We start from the raw sequence: 23,246 nt of genomic DNA on the forward strand, positions 1-23,246 counted from the left end.
AGAATAATTCACCTTGATAGATAATGTCTGATTTCAAAATAATTGCCACCAAACATTTTTTGCAAATATTTTAGCATCCTATTATTTATTCATAAACTATATTTTAATAATCAAAGTCTTCCATTAATATTAGCATCTCCCAGAATATTTTTGAAAATGAGTTCTTTTATATTTTAAAAAAAGAAGATTTGATGTCACACAAGGTTGATAAACGTTGGGTTTAATAGATTTTCCTTAAGCAAATTTCCTTACTTTGAAAAGTCTCTGATATCTTAATTTGAAGTAAAATATAACGATATGTTGGAGAAGGAAATGGCAACCCACTCCAGTATTCTTGCCTGGGGAGTCCTGTGGACGGAGGAGCCTGGTGGGCTGCTGTTCGTGGGGTAGCACAGAGTCGGATACGACTGAAGCGGCTTAGCATGCATGCAGGCATTGGAGAAGAAAATGGCCACCACTGCAGTATTCTTGCCTGGAGAATCCCAGGGACAGAGGAGCCTGGTCGGCTGCCATCTATGGGGTCGCACAGAGTCGGACACGACTAAAGCAACTTAGCAGTGGCAGCAGTAGCATAATGATATGTGTAGTGTCTGTCAGTCTCAGTTTTTCATGGAGTCTTTCATCCCATGAAACATCAAAAGAAACGGATATATCCTGTATACTTTATAAAATATATCATTGTAGGATTGTTCATTCATCAGTATGTGTGTTTTATTAGGCAAAGAGACAAGATCAGCAGTTTTTAAAAAATGTTTACTTTAATTTATTTATTTGGCTGTGCTAGGTCTTAGTTATGGCACAGGGGATCTTTGTTAAGGCATGTGGAATCTTTTATTTGTGCCATGTGACCCCTTAGTTGTGGTATGTGGGATCTAGTTCCCTAAGCAGGGATCAAACCTGGGTCCGTTGTGTTGGGAGCATGGAATCTTAGCCACTGGACCCTTAGGGAAGTCCCTCAACAGCTTTTAATATTTAGATAATGTTACGTAAATGTCACAGAAAACATTTTCTAACTTTTGTTTGGAATATTTAAGATTTTACACCCACATGCTTTTCCTGTTTAGTTTTCTGTTTACTAGCCATAAAAAATATAGTCGAAGGTAGAAAGAAACTGAGACTTTAGGATTAAGGTTAAATATCACTAAAGTGATGTATTTAACCTTAACTGGAGTATTTAAAGGGAAAGTTTGTGATAAAATTATTTAATGAAAAAATACATATAAGAAAAGATTGGCTGCAAAAACAATATAAGGCCAAATATAAGAATCCTATTAAGCAGAGATTAAAGAATGCACCATTTTATTTTATTTTGTTTAGTCCTTTGTTTAGCCTTTTTTATCCACATTTTTCCCTTATGTGAATAGAAGGTAAGAGTTCTAAGGTTGATGATAACTCTGCTGCAGTGTATATTAAATCAATGTGTGTACTTTTTCTGAATGTTTCAAGTTAACTACTGATAGTTCAAATGCTCTCTGTTTCTTTGATGTCAACAAAGATGATAACCAACTGTATAGATATAGATGATGTGCCTTTCCTGATAGACCCTCTTTTAACTTAAAGTCTGTTGATAATTGCTGCTTTTGCAATAAGAGCATTTTCAACTACCTGAATCAAGACTTCCATAGCAATATCACTTACTGGTTCTTGACAGCTAATGAAGTGGCAAAGCAGGGCTGATAAACTCCAGAGCCTATCAAGAGGGCTGAGTGTAGCATTTTTTTAGATTCTGATTTTCTAAATGAGGTGGAAGTCATTATGTTCATCAAACAAACTCAACTATGAACTTTTAAACTGATTTCTTGATTTTTTTAAAGAAGTAATTTCTTCTCACTGAACGCTTAGAAATGATAAAGCAACAGCTATATTTGGGAAAAGCTAGAAAATCTCTCTCAATTTTGTAATTATACTGGTTTCTATTACTTTTTGAGTTTTATCAGTAATGGCATTTAACCTAATAAGGAACAAGTGCCTATTTTACATAAGGTCATTACAAGATTAATATAAAATTAAATTTAAACAATCTTGGAAGCCTTGTTGAAAATACATTGCTGCTTAGAGACACAACAAAATGCATAAACCTTTAAAGCAAGATTTATGAGGTGTAGGTACATAGGTTGTTATTTGCATAACAATTTATTAATTTGAATAGAAAATTAAAATGTGTCTTTGAAGGAATAAACATGCTCCAACTTTAGTTTATAAAATTATTTTCTATCATTTAATCAAAAATTTAGTAATAACAGTATTGTTATAAAGACATGGGCTTCTCTGATAGCTCAGTTGGTAAAGAATCCGCCTGCAATGCAGGAGACCCTGGTTCAATTCCTGGCTTGGGAAGATCTGCTGGAGAAGGGATAGGCTACCCACTCCAGTATTCTTGGGCTTTCCTTGTGGCTCAGCTGGTAAAGAATCTGCCTACAGTGCGGGAGACCTGGGTTAGGAAGAGTGTTTGGAGAAGGGAAAGGCTACCCACTCCAGTATTCTGGACTAGAGAATTCTGTATAGTCCATGGAGTCGCAAAGAGTTGGACATGACTTTTATTACTAAAAGTTTAGTAATAACAGTATTGTTATAAAGACATGATTGACAAAGAAAATCTATTAACTATTTACATGCAAAATAAGTATCAGGAAAATGAAAAAATCAAGATATCAGTGATCTTTTCATTGCTCACGTTGAACTACCCCTAGGGTTATAATAGGACTGAACAGCACTAACATACATTTTGTCTCACTGCAGGTCTAAAGGCAAATTTTACTCCTGCGATTCTCTGCATTCAGACTCATTTTGAGTCTCATTTTGCATGTGTGTTATGGTCAGCATGGATTAAAGGGATATCGAGTTTCATTCTAAACAGTGTTTATAACTTATCATTGTAACATTGATATTAGTGCCTTGTTTTGTTTTTTCTTTTGTTATTTTTAAAGAGGAAAACAGCTGCAGTTTTTGAGGAAGTATAGAAGGAAGTTTAAAGAGGACATAAGCTTTTTTTTTTTTTTTTTTTTTTTTGCCTACTCTTAGAGGCAAATCTGGTTCTGAATTAGTTGTTTGTCTTTGTGGGGATAAATGTCTGTGTGTCCTGTGTTGGTCTAGAGAATATTTAGTGTGTGCTGTCCTGTCCAGCCCAGAGATGATCTTGATTTAATGGGCCCTGGGAGAACAAGAATTTTCCATAAACAAGCTGGAGTTTTAGCTTCATCCTAAGGAACCACTTAGTTGTCCTTTGAGCTCTTAAACCAAACCTGGCTCACATTATATTTAATTTTAATCCTAGACTAGTTATCGGAGAAGGCAATGGCACCCCACTCCAGTACTCTTGCCTGGAAAATCCCATGGACGGAGCAGCCTGGTAGGCTACAGTCCATGGGGTCGCTACGAGTCGGACACGACTGAGCAACTTCACTTTCCCTTTTCCCTTTCATGCACTGGAGAAGGAAATGGCAACCCACTCCAGTATTCTTGACTGGAGAATCCTAGGGACGGCGGAGCCTGGTGAGCTGCCGTCCATGGGGTTGCACAGAGTCGGACACGACTGAAGCGACTTAGCAGTAGCAGCAGACTAGTTATAACCATGACCCAATCTTAGAGTATATTTACAGCAGGGTGTGTTTGGAAAAGAGAATAGAATAAACTGATTTCAATTTCTGTGTAAGGTAAAATACTTATTTTGTTTTCATACAAAATTGATTTTAGAAATAGTACTATCACATAGCATTACAAAAAGTTATTTGGGCAGAGCTGAATATAAGAGAACTTAATTTTCCCCAAATTATCTACATGATAATCCTATTATCTCCTTTTTATTTGTGTTTGTAGAAGATTATAAAATGTCAATGAATTATTATGAACCAACTTGATTAGGGCATGTGACTTCCACTGCTTAATTCGTTCTGAAATGTGTTAACTCCCAAACTAAATACATCATTAGGGGAAAAATACTTGTGGTGTTCCATCATAAATAGTATGTTATTGTCACTATGATAAGGAAGTCCCCAGAATGCATTGTGTGGCTTCATCTAGAGACTCTTTGAGTTCATTGGTTTTCAACACCATCCTCTCCCATCTCCCTCCTACCCTTCTGCAGGGAAATCTGATTCAAACAAAATCCAGTTTTAAGAAATCCAGAAGCCTTCATAGTCAGAATTTATATTTATTCTAGTTATAGAAGTGGGATATGTCATTTGAGGGCTTCTGAGGAGACTCAATTGTGAACAATCCACCTGCCAATACAGGAGGTGCAGGTTCCTTCCCTAGGTTAGGGAGATCTCCTTGGGAAGGAAACAGCAACCCACTGCAGTATTCTTGCCTGGGAAATCCCACGAATAGAGGAGCCTGGCAGGCTACAGTCCATGGAGCCACATGGAGAATCGGACACAACTTAACGACTGAACAACAGCAGCAAAATGTCATATGAACACCTTCCCTCCTCTCCCATCACCGCCCCCCCCACAAAAAAACAATTAAGAAAACATCTCAGGTGAACAATTTCTACTTTTCAGCTGACAAACTTACATTGCATTTGTTTGTGTTACTCAGATACTATGTAGTTTAGAGATAGAAAAAACTAGAAGTAGTAAGGACAACAGGATAAATTACAAATTATTTAACTCACATGCACTATTACACATGAAGAATGTATCTATTTTGTCCACCTAATCAGAAATTCATCATTCATTTGATAAACATAGCAAACACTTCTATTAGCCACATCTAGGGTTTAGGTAATTCCTGCTCATAGCCACACACAACTGCTTCTCTGATTTGTTCATTTGATTGACCCTTGATAATATTCACATCATCTCCTGGTCTTCCTTATGATTTTCTCTTTTCCTCAAACTCTAAGAATTAAATAAAGTTTTGTTTCAACTACAAAGGGTCACCCACAAACATTGAATTACATATATTCCCCAGTAAGTTCACACTTAGCCATACCAGTTTTTGTCAGTGAGTAAGGAAAATTTTTTTTCTCTCGTAAATGTGTCTTGGGATAGAAATGATGGAAAATACTAATTACTCAATTTATTTCTTAAAAACTCATTTGCTCTGTGTTAAGGTAATTCAAATTATTCTTAAACATTTTTTATTTTTGAATTCTTAAGAGTGGGCATATGCATCAAATAATAAGTGGCTAGGTGATTTTTTCACAAAGAGTTGGACACGACTGAGCGACTGAACTGAACTGAGGTGATTTATAAGTATTTAATCCTCCATATGTGACTATATTACACAATTTTCTTACTGGAAAATGAAATATTTAATGTTAAAGTGTCCAAATAAGTTTGCTGTCATATAGTCATGTAGGAAAATGCTAGTTACTTGAAGAACACACTGAAACATATGTTGTGGTATATATTAGTAAGACAGCCTGAAAAACCAAACTTTCGATGATATTTATCCAATTAAACCTCCTGTTTTTTTTAACTTTGCTAATGTTGCATTGCTTACGCATAGGCATTTAAGGAACACTTTCTGGTGAGCTGATTAATGATGGAAATTTGCCTGTAGAGGAGCCTTACAAATAAGACAAAAGACAAATTAGAGAACAAAAATTGAATCCCTCGATTACTAGCCCATCACTCAGAGCACCAAGTTACACTGATGTGAGTTGTAAAAGAAGTATCTGCATTTCAGTTCTAAATCTTTTCTAATGATCTTGCACAGAGATGAGTGATCAATTATAATGTATCTTTGTATTAACAATTTTTGTCCACGTTGAAACATTTAGTTAATTTATGTAATAATAACATTTAAGCTTTCCTTTTCATTCTTCCAAGGAGAAGTAAAAGTTAAAATTACGCGTTTGTTATTTTGCAAATTATTTGCAACTTTTTTTTTTTTTTTTTGCATTTCCTTGTGTCCAAAATTTACTGACGTCAGGGATCAGACAGCAAAAATAAAGCAAAAAAAACTGAAGTCACTGTTTTTCTAGAAATTTATTTAAAAAGAGCATTGAACTGAGAGCTTGGAGATCTGAATTTAAACTTGGCCTCTGCAACTGTTAATGGTAAAATCACTCATGACTTTTTGTAAATGGAGGCAATCAGACTGTAGTCTAAAGATCCTTCTAAATATCTAACTCAGTAACTATTCAGATAATTAGACACATATGCCACCACGCTAACTTGACATCTAAAAGAACTAAAAACATATTCTACTCCCCATCCATACAAGTGGCACACAATTAATGCATTAGTGTGTATTATGTTTAAAATGTATGGAGCATCAGAGGAGGGAGTAATACGTGCTAAGTTTCAAGGCTTTTATGGGAGAGATGGCTACTAACTGTACCTTGAAGGATGAGAACCTGAAAAGTAAACTAGAAAAAGGAGAGGGCAGGCTAGATTTAGAGAAGAGTGAATTGGCCATTTCTGATAGAATTGTGGAAACTTATAGAAATAGGCTTAAAACAAGGTTGCAAAGGAACATTAGGAACGGTGACTTTTATTAGGGAGACTGGGCAAAGGTAATGGTGTTGGGTGTAGGCACTTTAATAAAGAAATATTACATTTTTGAAATTGGCTGTGGTCAATTTTATAATGATACCTTGAAGAATATATTAAAATGAGGGGTTTAAGATACAGGATCAGTTAAACTATTGGCATAAACTGTAGCAATAAACTGTTGCTATTGTAATAGTTACTGTGTTTAATATTACTGATTAAATAAAACTCTGAAATCAAGCTGTAGTCCTGATTTTTATATGTCAAATGACCATAACAGTGCCTGACACATAGAATTTTTTAAAATAGCCATTTTATAGCCATGTTATAAATAGTTCAGGGTTTAGATGGCATGATTTTATTGGTTATTTGAATGTAATTAGAAAACCTAGTGTATAATCTGACATAAAATACTTACTGCTTATTCTTGCTGCTGCTGCTAAGTCACTTCAGTTATGTCCGACTCTATGCGACCCCATAGACGGCAGCCCACCAGGCTCCCCCATCCCTGGGATTCTCCAGGCAAGAACACTGGAGTGGGTTGCCATTGCCTTCTCCAGCTGCTTATTCTTAGAAGTTTGTTACTGCATTTACTTTTTCTGTGTTTTTGCTACATTTTGTAAACGCTGTTGCAAATACTATTTATTGAGACACATGTTTCTATGTGCCAACACTAGGTATATACCAGGGAAAGGTTCTAGGACTAGGAACACAAAGATAAGAAAAAGCAGAATGTTTTAACTCTAGAAATGGAGCTAAAGAGATAAAGCAGTAATTAACCTACATTATTACATGATACTCTTTCACAAAGGAAGGCATGATATACTGTGCCTTAGAAGGTTGGAGAATTCACAGGAGAGAATTAAACTAGATCCTGGAATCTGAGTAGATTCACATGGTAAGTTCGGGTGGAAGATGGCAACCATTGGGAAATAGAAGACATTCTAAGCAGTGGTGACTATAGCTAGTAGGCCACTGAGGTGACTGGTAACAATTCTGTTAATACATATGCGTGTCTGTGTGTGTGTTTGTGTGTGTAAGTGTGTGTACTTATATGTCATTATATATAGGATACATACACTTACCCACAAAATCTATTGGTAAATGAGCCCCAAAATGTGTGGAAAATGCTAAGGGCTCAAATCATGTATTGGAAATTTCTAAGCAGGTTTTAAAGAGATAAATGATGTAATATCTGTTTTTAAATTTGATTCATTCCTTGTTTGAATATATTACTAAGAAATTGTTGTTGCTGTAGTCTCTTGAGTGAGTGGGTGGTCTGTCTCCTTAAATCTTGCATGTTTGAGAATGTCTGATACTGTCTTTTTTGCTGGATATAAACTTATTGATAAAGTCACATATGTTTTCAATTGGATATTTGCACAAATTCCTCTTTTGATTTCTGGCAAACAATGTTGTTTTGAATAAGGATACAGCCTACTTGATAACTTCAGTAGATGATTGAGTTTTATTCATGGATTCCAAATATATTCTTCCTTTGTTTAGTAAGTTCCATAATTGATCCTCTGATAGATTAGATTTTCCTGGAAGATGGTAACATTTCAGTTTGCAGATATGTTTATTTTTAGGATTTTGAGGTTTTATTTCCTATCATCCATTCTTATTCTCATTAATCAATTTTACCTCTTTTAATGAAAATTTGGTTTTGTTATTAGTGTGGAGCTTTGGCAACAAAACTTAATCTAATTCTCTTTTCCATGTCAGTTCCTCTTTCCTATGCTTTTTGGTTGCATTTTGGTCAACTTTCTATCTCCTTATAACAGTGAGAGTGAGCTCGAGGAGTTCACAGTATGCAATTGTTATTTTTACTTGAAAACAAGCTTCAAATTTTTAAATACATTTTCTTCTAGGAAAATGTATTTTTTACCCTTTCATATTTTGCAATTGGTTGTGTCTTATGAAACCCCATCAAAGACACTGTAGAGTAGTCTAGTATTCACACTTTCCACTGCTACCTTCACTGTAGTTTATCCACAGTGATTTCCTTTAGTGGGAGGGTAATACACACACAATAAATATTGTGTACAAGTATGTTATAAGAACAGTACTTGGTATATAAATGTTAGTTATGATGATGTTTTGTGTGTTAGCTCTACTTCCAATTTTTATGGATATTTTCCAATAATTTTATAACCATATAGACCCCTACAACTTGTTTATAGAATAAAGCATTTATGGATAGAAGGTTTGTGATTTGTTAATACTTTTGGTTACTAATTATATCCTATGTAGAATATGTGTAATTATTGCTGTAGTTCAGCATTTTATCTCAAAATATTTCATGCTTCACTATTTTGGATGTATTCTCTTAACTACTCATGGTTTGATATTCTATCAGTGTATTTCCTCTAAATATTTTTCCCTCTATTTTCTTCTTTTTTAAAAATGAGATTCAAGGGAAGGGGATAAAGTTAAGAGTGTCTTTTTCTCAACTTGACCGGATGAGTGTCATATTTATTTTGTATAAAGATTATTCTAGAGGCAGTGCATAACATGAATGTTGTAACCTTACAAAGGAAGTTCTGTTAGGAGGTAATTAGTGTAACCAAAGGATGAAATTATAAGGAATTAAACTGTGACAGTGAGGATATAAGCAGAAGAAAATATAGGAGAAATTATAGCATTGAACAAAACTAAAGTGATGGAAATAGTCTGTGGATGATGAAGAGGCTCTGGATTGTACGATTCTTTGGATGAGTGACACTTGTATCCAGTTTTAAAATGAACCAAAAGGTGATGATATCAATGGAAAAAAGAAAAAGGAGTGAGTTCTAACCAAGTCATGTAAACTCTGAGATATTTGTACAATAACTAAATAGAGGTTACTAGTAAGCCTTTGTTTGGCTTTTGGGGGGAAATCTGTCTTGGAAGATATACATATGAGACATGTCAAAATACTGCTTGTGATGAAAGCCATAGTTGTAGATAAGATTATAAACAGAGTTACTATTGTATAAAAAGACCAAGTACAGAGTAAATAAAATAATGTAAATATTTAAGAAACTATTGACTAAGGTGAATTATGTGATAGTGAGAGGTAACCAAACTTCTCAACAATCAGTTCTAAGTATTTTCCAAAGTGTATTCTTATATTTCTCTCTTTTCTTCTTAATGATCAGTTCTTAGTATTCTCAGAAATTCCTCCTTCTTAGAGGTGATGCAGAGTAAGACAGTCTGGCCTCTTGTGTCGGGAACTGATATCTTGACTCCATCTCATGAACTCTATGACCTAAGATATTCCCAATATCTATCTGAATCAATTTCTTCGTGAGAAAAAATGGAGATAAAAGTTTCTACCTCAAAATGTTGCAGGGCTTCAATGAGTATATTAATAAATCATTCAACAGCTTTTTGGCACATAGTAGACACTGAAAATTTATTTCTTTTGTATTTTCTCTTCTTTCTCCTGGCTTTTACTCATGTCCTCTGAATGAAATATTCCATTGCACCCCTTTCTGCTACCCTGTACATTTTTTAAGCCCAGGCTTAATTGCCAAACTTTCTCTAAGGATTACCCACTTCTTCTGGTAGCATTAATTTATCCTTCCTATAAACTTACTCAGCTCTTACTATTCTCTCTGTGATTGTTGTTCATTTAGTTTGTGCTTCCCTGAGGGCATTTGTCATCTTTCAATCAAAGTTTTATTAATCTTTATGCTCCATATATTTCTTAGTCAATGTCTATGTGTTTCACATAATAAGAACTAGATGGATGCTTGTTGAATTAGTAGTTGAATGATTCAAATAAAAAATATGAATCATCAGATTAGATTGTGAAAACCTACTTTCCACAAATATTTCTCATGTGAGAAAAAGTGGAAGTAGATTACTATCACAGAAAGACCTGCTCTTGATATTTTATAGTGTATTGAAGGGAAAATCTGTTGTCCCTCCTTTCAATGTGGTTCAGGGCACTTGTGTATTATGGGTCTAGAAGCATGAAGCTGGGCTTAGGCTGATCATGGACCTTTACTTGTCCAAAGCTAGTGTGGGTACCCAGAACCTTGATCAGGGGGTCTATCCAAGTCAAAAAAGGCTGATGTATTCAAGTCAACTATAAATAAGAAACATCTGACAGAAGACAGTCCTGGTATCATGTCAGTGTGATGGAGACCAATATCAGGGATCAGACTGTTGGCAAATACAAAGAAATACATTGAAAGGAGAACTTGAAGAAATATTCTAGGCAAAGGTCATGAGGCTGTGTTTTATAAAGTGTTGTGGCCTCTGGCATAAGCTAGAGAAAGTAGCAAATTCTGGATGCACATTTTGAGTTTACCTGTTATCTAAGATAGATTTTTTTTTCTAAGTATATTCAAACAATACATTGGACCAAACTTTGTAAATTGAGAGAATATTCTCAGCACCATCAAATAAATAATAGCATGTAGAGCTCACTAACATTGGGTTTGTTGGTTCAATGACAAGATGCAGTGGCCAGAAATGCTCAGAGTAGAGTTCATTCTCTACAGTTTATCTTAGAGCTGCTGCTGCTGCTGCTAAGTCGCTTCAGTCGTGTCCGACTCTGTGTGACCCCATAGACGGCAGCCCACCAGGCTCCTCCGTCCATGGGATTCTCCAGGCAAGAGTACTGGAGTGGGATGCCATTGCCTTCTCCGATATCTTAGAGCATTACTTCCCAAATAGAAGTCTGCAGAAAGCTACCACCCTTCTCCACATTAAGTTCTAAAAACTGGTCCTCGATGAAACAAAACAAAGTAAAAAAAATAAGATGAATTTTTCTACAATATAACTTTATTAATCTCTAAAATTTATTCTATGTGTATTTTTGGTCCTTCCTAAACTTTTTGTTAGTTAAATAAAATTCCTTCTCTTCTTTGTATAAATGAAAATAACAGTTAATAGCACTTATTCTATTGTTCTGTTATTATAGTGCAACAAAAAGTTGCCACCTTTCATTTCAGCCCTCATTTCTCTTTTGGAAATTTAAATACTCTAGGAAGCACTGAAATACAGACTCTCAAATTTGGGAGCTCAATGAACTTTCCCATATTTACAAATATCTGAATGTAATCATCATTTAGTCAAAATATTTTGGCATTGTGCAGACCCAAATTTTGACTGCTTTAAATAGGATCTTTGTTCTGTGCAAAGGACAAAGTTCAAGCCATGGAAAAAGAATGTAAGCCTAAAGCCATCAGTGAATACAGGCAATTCATTAGAGAACAGCAACTGGTGGGGTCCCATTACCTTTCATGCTATAAAATTAAGAGAAGGGTGGGTTTTGGAAGGAAAGAAGAAAGGAAGGAGGAGAGAAATAGAAACAGAAATGTCATAGAAGTCAGAAGTATAGAGAACAGGATGACTATTGTTTCGATTTGAAGGTCAAGTGTACAGCACTTCTCTTTCCAGTTATAAAACCTCTAGTTCTGGATAGTCTTGCATTCAGGAAATTAGTATTCATTTCACTGTGTTTTTGAAATTTGATCTGGTCATTGTAATGCAGTCATCTATGTAAATCTGTGCTTATCCTAAAGATAATCAGGGAAGCACAGGAACTATACAACTTTATTATGAAGAGCTGAATCGACAGATGTGATTTTGATGTAAATTTTCTCACCTTTTTTCTTTTCATATGTTACATATACAAGAAGAACACTAACTTATAAAATGACTTTTTAGTACTTTAAATAATGTACTGATAGTGACATCTAACTTTGTTTTTTCCTTTATTCAGAGTTACATTAGAGATCCTGATGGATTCAAGGGGAAAAGGCAAATCTAAAAATTTATAAATAAATAAGCTCAATGAAAATTAGAATTGACTCATTAGGAAAAAAATCATGGGTCTTCACCCATGATTATTTTGATAGGATATTCTGACTGAAGGACAGATCAAGTAAAATTTCTTCTCTCCTTTTGCTGCATAATATTAGATTTTTAAAAATCTTATCACATGGACTTTATTTGTGTCTTGAATTTCAGAAGATCCATAAGATTTTTAGTAGTACATCACAAGAGAATGCAGTCTACTTATAATTGAAAATCATGCTGCTTGAAGTTATATGAATCAGTTCTCCTTCCAGAACATGTGTAAGCTTATGCTTATTGTCTATATTGTCTTATATATAGCATGTATTAATAATAATGGTGGTAATAGGTGGCAATTATTGAACACAAACTATTTGCTTGGCTTTATGACCAGTTTACCTTTCATTTGTCATTAAACAAAGTATATAAACACTAAATCATTTGTTGAATCTGGAATAAACAAAATGTTTTCTTAATCATATCTTACAAATATAAGAATACATAGTTTATTAAGAGTGCTTGTCTGAAATAGCACTTTTGATTACAGCTCTACATTTACTTTTCTTTATGGTCGACATGGCATGTAGAAGTTGAAGTAATGTTTCAATGAAGGAAAAACTGAATTGTACCCAAGATGAATTAGTGCCTTTATATGCTTTGTCTACTAGGATTCACCAAAGTCAAGTTGATTCTATAGAAATTTAAGTTTCTCTAAAATGAATAGCTGTTGTTGACTAAATGTGAACATAGGCAAGATGTAAGAACATAGTAGGATATTAAATGTCTCATATTGCTAAATATTAATTTTAAAGCCAGTTTTTGTAATGGTAAAATTTACATTAAAGTGGCTGAAAAGAAACATCTAAAATTCTTTGATTCTAAAGGAGTAAAGTCAAAATTGAAATTAATATCAACTGCAACTTAATATGTCAACATATAGGAAAAATAAAATCATAAGCTTATAATTTAAAAACCATAAATGAAAACAGAGTGTTTAAAAATGTGAAATCTAGACTTAGGGAAAGAGTCTCTAATTTTAACCTAGATTTTTTTTCACCCTGAGAAGAAGTGAGATAATCTAAGCAATCCAGAATTTGTCCTGGCTTAATGCCAAGAAGGTCTCAGAAAGATTCTTCTCTGTTATGAAGTGATGGATAAAATCCCTGATACAGAGGAACATGTAAGGAATTAGCAGCAAAAGAAATGATGAGGCAAAATTAAGTACCTTCAAAGAATGTGAAACAGCTGTCAACCTGTACTCCAGGAGAATATTGTCTTTTTATTTAACGAAATGACCCAGCAGAAACACTTTTTAAGTGTGTTTGCTTACAGAGTAATTTCACACATAAATGACTAAAGTCTTTTCTCTTAAGTTGTCAGTGCATAGAAACCACTAATTCTCCCTAGCTTAATTTATAGAATTCAACATGTAACATATTTTTCAGTTGTGTGAATATTTTCATTATTTGGAATTATGGTATTGCAAAATTCAGACTTAAAGTAGGGAAAACCACTAGGCCATTCGGGTATGACCTAAATCAAATTCCTTACGATTATACAGTGGAAGTGACAAATAGATTCAAGGGATTAGATCTGATAGAGTGCCTGAAGAACTGTGAATGGAGTCAATTACATTGTACAGGAGGCAGTGATCAAGGAAAAGAAATGCAAAAAGGCAAAATGATCTGAGGAGGCCTTACAAATAGCTGAGAAAAGAAGCAAAGCTAGAGGTAAAGGAGAAAAGGAAAGATATACCCATCTGAATGCAGAGTTCCAAAGAATAGCAAGGAGACATAAGAAAGCCTTCCTAAGTGAACAATGCAAAGAAACACAGGAAAACAACAGAATGTGAAAGACTAGAGATCTCTTCAAGAAAAGTAGAAATACTGAGGGAACATTTCATACAAAGATGGGAAAAATAAAGGACAGAAAAGGTATGAACCTAACAGAAGCAGAAGATATTAAGAAGAGGTGGCAAGAATATACAGAACTATACCAAAAAAAGTAAAAAAAAAATCCTTAATGACCCAGACAACCATGATGGTATGATCACCCACCTAGAGCCAACATCCTGGAATGTGAAGTCAAGTGGGCCTTAAGAAGCATCACTATGAGCAAAGCTAGTGGAGATGATGGAATTCCAGCTGAACTATTTAAAATCCTGAAAGATGGTGCTGTGAAAGTGCTACACTCAATATGCCAGCAAATATGGAAAACTAGCAGTGGCCTGAGGACTGGAAAAGGTCAGTTTTCATTCCAATCTCAAAGAAAGGCAATGCCAAGGAATGTTTAAACTACCGCACAATTGCACTCATTTCATACATTAGCAAAGTGATGCTCAAGATACTCCAAGCCAGGCTTCAACAGTACATGAACTGAGAACTCCCAGATGTTCAAGCTGGATTTAGAAAAGGCAGAAGAACCAGAGATCAAATTGCCAACATCCATTGGATTATAGAAAAAGCAAGAGATTTCCAGAAAAACATCTGCTACATGGGCTATATAAACCTTTTAATTGTGGATCACAAAACTGTGGAAAATTCTCAAAGAGATGGGAATACCAGACCACCTTATCTGCCTCCAGAGAAACAGTGTATTCAGGTCAAGAAACAACAGTTAGAACCAATCATGAAACAATCAACTGGTTCCAACATGGGAAAGGAGTATGTCAAAGCTGTATATTGTCATCCTGCTTATTTAACTTATATGCAGAGTACATCATGTGAAATTCTGGGCTGCAAGAAGCACAAGCTGGAATCAAGGTTGCTGGGAGAAATAGCAATAACCTCAGAAATGGAAATGACACCACCCTTGTGGCAGAAAGCAAAGAGGAATTAAAGAGCCTTTTGAAGAAAGTAAAAGAAGAGAGTAAAAAAGTTGGCTTAAAACTCAACATTCAAAAAACTAAGATCATGGCATCTGGTCCCTCATTTTATCTCAAATAGATGGGGAAACAAGGGAAAGAGTGAGAGATTTTATTTTCTTGGGCTGCAAAATCACTGCAGATGGTGACTGCAGTCATGAAATTAAAAGATGCTTGCTCCTTGAAAGAAAAGCTATGAGAAAGTTAGGCCATATATTAAAAAGCAGAGACATTACTTTGCCAACAAAAGTCCATATAGTCAAAGCCATGGTTTTTCCAGTAGTCATGTATGAATGTGAGACTTGGACCATAAAGAAGGCTGAGTGCCAGAGAATTTTGAACTGTGGTGTTGGAGAATACTCTTCAGAGTACCTTGGACTGCAAGGAGATCAAACCAGTCAATCCTAAAGGAAATCAATCCTGAGTATTCATTGGAAGGACTGATGCTGAAGTTGAAGCTCTAATACTCTAGTACTTTCCAGTCAGCTGTTGTGAAGAGCTGACTTGTTAGAAAAGACCCTGATGCTGGGAAAGATTGAAGGCAAGAGGAGAAGGGGACGACAGAGAATGAGATGATTGGATGGCATCACCACCTCAATAGACTTGAGTTTGACCAAGCTCTGGGAGCTGGTGAAGGAAAGGAAAGCCTGCCGTGTGGGAGTCCATGGGGTCACAAAGTGTCAGACATGACAGAGCGACTGAACACAACAATAAATGATATAGAAAGTCATTATTTTTATTATTTAAAGTGCAGCCAACATACGGAAATTGGCAAACAAAAACCAACGTAAACCAAGGAGTTATTGCTCTTCTTATTTATCCCTTAAGCATACATAATTACTGACGCTAACAGGTTAATATACTTGATAAGATAGTGGAAAAGTATTTCTTTCAGTCAGCTCCATCTTCCCTGATTTTCCTTGTAGTCAAGAAGATCAAACATATTAATATTTAACCTCTACTTCTACAAACAGGTAATTTTTAACTGAGTATCTACTATGCAAACTAATCTAGTAATTTTTATGAATTATTTAATTTCACCTTCGTAATAACTCTTGGGAGATTTATTATTAACCCCTTTTTCTGAAACCTGAGGCCTAAGTAATGTAAGGAACTCATCTAAGTTTACACACCCTGTATGTACTGTAGTAGTGCTTGTGTTTTCACCTATAGCTATGACTCCATATTCTATAGCTATATTAATTGTCTTCCTGCTACTTTTCCACTTCATGTTTAGAGGTCTCTTACATGGTTTCTATGTGTGTCCAGTTAAAATCAATCAGTCTCTTAAATGACCCTTTTGATGATTAATACCTATGTAATTGTCTTATTTAGACTCAGCAGGCTTTTAAAACTTTTTTTATTTTGCCTAGCTACCTGTAGTTTGGTCTCTCTGGTGTTAGGGTAAAATTAGAGTTTACACTTGGAAAGAAGAGTGAAGGTCATCTATTCTGTTTGATAAACAGAACTCTGTGTATAGTCAATCAGTGCATGAGCATATCCAGTGATACAGCCCATGTCTCTGGTATAGGCCTTTCCAGCCTCACACAGCTCGGAGTGCCTGAAATTTCAGTCTTGTATTGACTGTGTAGCATCGATCCTTTGCAATCATTTGGTGAGAGAAATGGCATTTGCATTCATATACTGTATGGTGGATTCTCTGTTCTTTCTCTGTGGAGACTCATAGCACTCATTTATTTCAGATATGCCTCACATGAATGAAACTCTTTTCCTTGATCTGTTTCTTCTTTTCCTCCTGCCTTCTATTCTTCTTTCCTTCTTTTTTTTTTTTTGGTCATAAGTTGAGGGTGAAATAAGATAAACCCAGTAGCGTACTGTTTCTCATGAAGAAATTTGAAAAGCATCTTTTAACAATTTATTAACAACTGGATATGGAAAAACAGACTGGTTCCAAACAGGAAAAGGAGTACATCAAGGCTGTATATTGTCACCCTACTGATTTAATTTATATGCAGAGTACATCGTGAGAAACGCTGAGCTGAAGGAAGCACAAGCTGGAATCAAGATTGCCAGGAGAAATATCAATAACCTCAGATATGCAGATGACACCACCCTTATGGCACAAAGTGAGGAAGAACTAAAGAGCCTCTTGATGAAATTGAAAGAGGAGAGCGAAAAAGTTGACTTAAAGCTCAACATTCAGAAAACTAAGATCATGGCATCTGGTCCCATCACTTCATGGGAAATAGATGGGGAAACAGTGGAAACAGTGGCTGACTTTATTTTTCTGGGCTCCAATATCACTGCAGATGGTGATTGCAGCCATGAAATTAAAAGACGCTTACTCCTTGGAAGGAAAGTTATGGCCAACCTAGACAGCACATTGAAAAGCAGAGACATTACTTTGTCAACAAAGTTCTGTCCAGTCAAGGCTATGGTTTTTCCAGTGGTCGTGTATGGATGTGAGAGTTGGACTATAAAGAAAGCTGAGCACCGAAGAATTGATGCTTTTGAACTGTGGTGTTGGAGAAGACTCTTGAGAGTCCCTTGGACTGCAAGGAGATCCAACCAGTCCATCCTAAAGGAGATCAGTCCTGGTGTTCATTGGAAGGACTGATGTTGAAGCTGAAACTCCAATACTTCGGCCACCTGATGCAAAGAGCTGACTCATTAGAAAAGAACCTGATGCTGGGAAAGATTGAGAGCAGGAGGAGTAGGGGATGACAGAGGATGAGATGGTTGGATTGCATCACTGATTCGATGGACGTGGGTTTGGGTGGACTCCGGGAGTTGTTGATGGACAGGGAGGCCTGGTTTGCTGCAGTTCCTGAGGTCGCAAAGAGTTGGACACGACTTAGCAACTGAATTAAACTGAATTACAGTTTTGTGTGTAAATGGTTAGTTAGGTAGGTAGATATAGATAGATAGACAGACGTTCCATTTAATATGTATTGACCCAGTAATATATAAAAGAAGCCATGTGATTTGCGGATGATAAGGTATTAACTATATGTTTTCTTATTAATTCTGTTATGTAATTCATTTATATGAATGATGGTAATAATTGACAGTGTGATGCAGGCTATAAGTAATTAAAGGAAAATATTACAAAGAAATTCATTCTGTGTGAATCTGTTAGGGGTTTCATTTGAACTAGCTTGGAAAAGTGATGCTCTTTTCTCTAGGTAGCATATAGTTGTAGGTGTCAGGAACAGTGTCAGGAAAGGCTAATGAGTGGATGACTATGGAGTGCATTTTCCTGCCCTGTAGTGGACATGAGAGGGAGTACTGAGGTGAGGTTTAAACTCAAATGGTGTTTATCTGAACTTTAATGATAAGTTAAGAAGTTTGAACTTTGTTCTCTATTAAAATATATTATTTTTGAGATGGAAAAGGAAGTAAGAAAGTAAAACAAGGCAACTTATCAAATGACTAATGTCCTGGGATAGGTCTGGGACAGAGGAAGGGTCTTCATTTCTGCTTTCATTCCTTGGAAGGCACATTCTACATTTTATGGGTGCTGATTAAAATTTCTACTATGCCTGCATTGTAAAAATCTGAATCATTGATTCAGAACACATTTCTGAAGAGTCCCCCATATTTTTATTTGGGGATTGTGGTGGTGGTGGTGGGTGTATTTATATAAACACTATATATGTAATTTCAGTTGAAGCAGATAAAGGAAACCTCTTTGGTTGATGATCAGCAATTACCTTTCTATTGCAAAGACAATTTACTATTCTTTCTGTTTGAAAATATTTTTCTTACTTAAGGTATCTGAAGGTTCAGTAGTTGCCTGTTCACAGCAAAAGTAATTGGAAATCTATAAACTGAAAAATTGGTGTCACATAGCAAATTAATTTAATTCAGTGTTTTTATAAAAAACTAACTCATCCACATTCCAGTTACAAAATATTACAAAGTTAGTGATTTGATTATCAAAAAGACATACTAAAATTCTTCATTAAAGAGAGACCTTAAACAACCTAGGAATTTGTTTTCCCCACACCACCTCTGCTCTGTTGGCCCTTAAACTTATCCTTCTAGCAATGACTTAGAGCAGATGAAAAACACTTGAACAAGTTTTAATAGAGTTAAAGATGTTTTATATACAAATTGACCATTCTAATTCATTGACACATGCAAAGAGATTCCACCAGACCAATTATTTGGACAGGGTATTTCTCTCCTTTGTTCTGTAGGAGTATGTCATCTTGAACATGAAATCAACACACTAATATGGAGCATAACTTACATTTCATTGAACTGTAAAGAATCCTGTGATTTTTTACTATCACGAAGAATAACCACTGATTGGTAACACACCAGGTAGTAGCCAGATTACCATGTGCCAATCATCTGTACTCATTCTGAACCTCACATTAACGCTCAATGTCTTGCTTTGTTACCTTGCAGAAATGTTGGAATCCAACAATGTGATCACTTTCAATGGCTTGGCCAACAGCTCCAGTTATCATACCTTCCTTTTGGATGAGGAACGGAGTAGACTGTATGTTGGAGCAAAGGATCATATATTTTCATTCAATCTGGTTAATATCAAGGATTTTCAAAAGGTACCTTTATTCTGATATATGGACTATAATTTTTTTGAAACAAGTTATATAGAATTTTCCAGCTATTTAATTATGTGACAACTGAAAAACTTGTTCAAATTAATATTTTATCTTTTCAGACACATAAAATTAAAGCACTGATTTGACTTTCACAAACCAATATATATAGTAAACCATAAAAATCATCAAGAAGGAAATTGTAGTATTTTCAGTGATCATTATAAGAAATGCTAACTTTAGCTTATTTTCCTATAGTTGTATCATTTTTCCTGCATACAATTAAATACCTAAACCATTATAGAAATGTATAATAATTGATCTCATATACTAGGTATATGTGTATATATATTTATAGTTTATGCATCTGTCTATATTGCCAAAAAATGCAGAATTCATCAGTCATTATATACATGCCTCATCTGATGTGTCACTCATGTTTGTAAAGTTTATTATTAATGGAACACAGTTACTCTCGATTCATTTACATATTGTCTGTGTCTGCTTTTATTCTATAATGTAGAATAAAACAGCTCTACTCAGCTCTACTCAGAGCTGAGTAGTTGTGATAGAAATCATCTGGATCAGAAAGCCTAGAATATTTACTATCTGGCCCTTTAAACAAAAAGTTTGCCAAACCCTGATCTGGAAGATTGGTTTTCAGTGTTCAATTTTTGCAAATGTGGTCATTTAGATACTAGTCTTTTATCAGTTTTTAATATACTTTATAAAAAGTATTATTAATACTTACAGTATTTATTACTTATTTAATTAATACACTGTATAGGTTGGAAAATAAACATGGGATGACAAATTAGTGGAAACTGTGCTATTGAGTCTATATGCTGTATTCTAAGTCAAACATTTATTTTTTCAGTTAGTATTTCCAGTCTGAATTTTCTGAGAAACAAAGATCTTTGTGCAAGCTTTCCCAAGAATGCGAATGTAACATGCTTTTTAGGATGCATGCATGCATGTATGCTCAGTCGCTCAGTCGTGTCCGACTCTGTGACCCCATGGACTGCAGCCCGCCAGGCTCCTCTGTCCATGGAATTTTCCAGGCAAGAATACTGGAGTGAGTTGTCATTTCCTACTCCAGGGCATCTTCCTGACCTGACACAGCAATCAACCTCTTATCTCCTGAGTCTTCTGCATTGGCAGGTGGAGATTTTGCCACTAACCCACCTAGGAAGCCCCTTTTAGGGTGCATTGCTACTGTTGTTTAGTGGCTAAGTCCTATCCTACTCTTTTGCGACCCCATGCACTATAGCCCACCAGGCTGCTCTGTTCATGGGATTTTTCCAGACAAGAATATTCGAGTGGGTTGCCATTTCCTTCTGAGTCAGAATATCTTCCTGACCCCGGGATCCAACCCACATCTCCTGCATTGGCAGGTGGATTCTTCACTGGTGAGCCACCAGCGAGGCCCCTTCAGGGTACATACACTTCAGTATTTATACATGTTAGCTTTACTTCTTAACACTGAGGATTTTAAAGTGGTATGTCTCAACTTCTTATAAACTGTAATGAACTGGACAATAATATTTTAAACATAACAGAATTGTTAAAAGCTTTTGTTCTGGTTGCAGAATGTTGCCTAGGATACAATAAAGATTTAATTTCAGGGCTGATTTATTTCTAATAGAGTATACCACTAAACCTAACACTTTTATTCTGTAACCCAAACCCTAAAATTCTGACTGTGAATTAGGAAATTTGATTGTTAACGTGCAGTCATAAAACGCCAGTGCCCTTACTGATATATTTTGAAATTAAAATATGGCATTTAATAATCATCTTGATTTCTTCAGGCTATTTCTTATTTTTTTTTAAATATTTCAGTCTATTTGATTTTGAAGCCTCCTCAGATGATAGCAATATCCCTAAAGTTATCTATTATCTAAGGAAATGTGTTATCCATTTGTTTTTCTGAAATGATAAAAATACTTTACATCTTTTGTAAAGGTTACAAAGTAAGCACGTTTTTGTTGCTTTAGTGAAAGAAAACCACCCTTTAAAAAATGAAAGAAAGTCTAAGATGATTATGAAGACTACATATTTTAGTAATAAGAGACTATATCAGTTTACATTTTAAATGTTTATAGAATTTTTATCATTCTATAAAATCCATATATATCAATATAAATATATGTGATATATATATCTACATAGACAATATATGAGCAAATGTCACTTCAGAATATGTTTAATGTATTCATTGTGTTTCTTCTGAATGAATATTCTTAATTTGATATATATATATATATTCAGTTCTAAAATTGAAAAGAACTAAATTGTTATGTAAAACAATTGACTATTCTATAATTGAGAAAAATCCTTGAGACATCTTTATGCCTGGGATATATCATTTATAGCAAATATTTACTGAAAAATGGATTCAGTAAAAGTTCGGTGACTTGCCCAATATCATAGTGTTCTTACTATAGCTCCTATTCTTGATTAAATCATTATTCTGGTAATATGAGACATATTTCTAATTTTAAACATCAGTTTCAAAAATATTTAATTTTAATTATCACACTGTTTATAAGATAAAGGCAGTTTTCTTAAGGATTTTCTTCTGCTTGTTTATATTTGTCTATTAATGCTCTTTTAACCTATGCATAATGTTACTCAATAACTTTTTCCTAAACCTCTACTTAGGAATATAATCTGTATAAAATAAACTCAGTATAAAATCTGTAAGGGGCACTATGCTGCTGCTGTTGCTTCTGCTGCTGCTGCTAAGTTGCTTCAGTCTTGTCCGACTCTTTGCGACCCCATAGACGGCAGCCCACCAGGCTTCCCCGTCCCTGGGATTCTCCAGGCAAGAACACTGGAGTGGGTTGCCATTTCCTTCTCCAATGCATGAAAGGGAAAAGTGAAAGTGAAGTCGCTCAGTCGTGTCCAACTCTCAGCGACCTCATGGACTGCAGCCCACCAGGCTCCTCCATCCATGGGACCCTCCAGGCAAGAGTATTGGAGTCGGTTGCCATTGCCCTCTCCGCCAGGGGGCACTATGGTATGTCACAAATAATTCTTGAGGCACTTACAAGATAATACTAAAGTTGAGATGTATGAATTTGAAGGTAAATATTAGGCCAACCCTTGTTAGAGAGAGAAACACAGTCTCAAGTTTAGATGGACCATAAAAAAGATATTTGGCCTTAATAAAGGGTTACATCTTTTTAAGGTGAAAATGCTTATTCAGTAATGAGTAAGAGGAGCTACCATGGATAAATGTATAGAAGCATAAAGAAGGGAAAGTCTAATATGATCATGAAGCACTTTGAATATGAGGGTAAGAAATGTAAGCAGTGTTAATGAGATTAATTAATGGGTTTCCCTGGTGGATCAGTGGAAAAGAAACCACCTGCCAACACAGGTTCTATCCCTGGGCTGGGAACACCCCCTGAAGAAGGAAATGGCAACTCTATGATTCTTGCCTGGGATATCACAAGGGCAGAGAAGCCTTGTGGGATACTATCCATTAGGTCACAAAAAGACCTGGGCATGACTTAGAGACTAAACAACAACAATTAAATTAATGAGAAATTTTAGAGCAAGTAAAAGAAAATATCAACAGGTTAATAAATCTAACCAAAAGTTAGGAATTAT

The 23,246-nt window shown here is 35.2% G+C and overlaps 1 protein-coding gene across 6 annotated transcripts in view; it reads left to right on the top strand.

Annotated features, from left to right (window-relative positions):
- Window positions 1-23,246, top strand: part of SEMA3A (semaphorin 3A) — a 251,443-nt gene that overhangs the window by 45,884 nt on the left and 182,313 nt on the right. For 4 of the 6 annotated variants that reach the window (XM_081531719.1, XM_081531720.1, XM_081531724.1 and 1 more), the window contains exon 2: window positions 19,474-19,631. In XM_081531719.1, coding sequence (XP_081387845.1) covers window positions 19,474-19,631 — 158 coding nt within the window. Of the gene's footprint in view, window positions 1-7,126; window positions 7,339-19,466; window positions 19,632-23,246 lie in introns of those variants that run through there. The other 2 variants (XM_081531723.1, XM_081531722.1) reach the window with 2 other exon arrangements.

This window comes from Giraffa tippelskirchi, chromosome 10 (assembly GCF_054371585.1).
Source record: "Giraffa tippelskirchi isolate mGirTip1 chromosome 10, T2T-mGirTip1v1.2.pri, whole genome shotgun sequence".
NCBI lineage: Eukaryota > Metazoa > Chordata > Mammalia > Artiodactyla > Giraffidae > Giraffa > Giraffa tippelskirchi.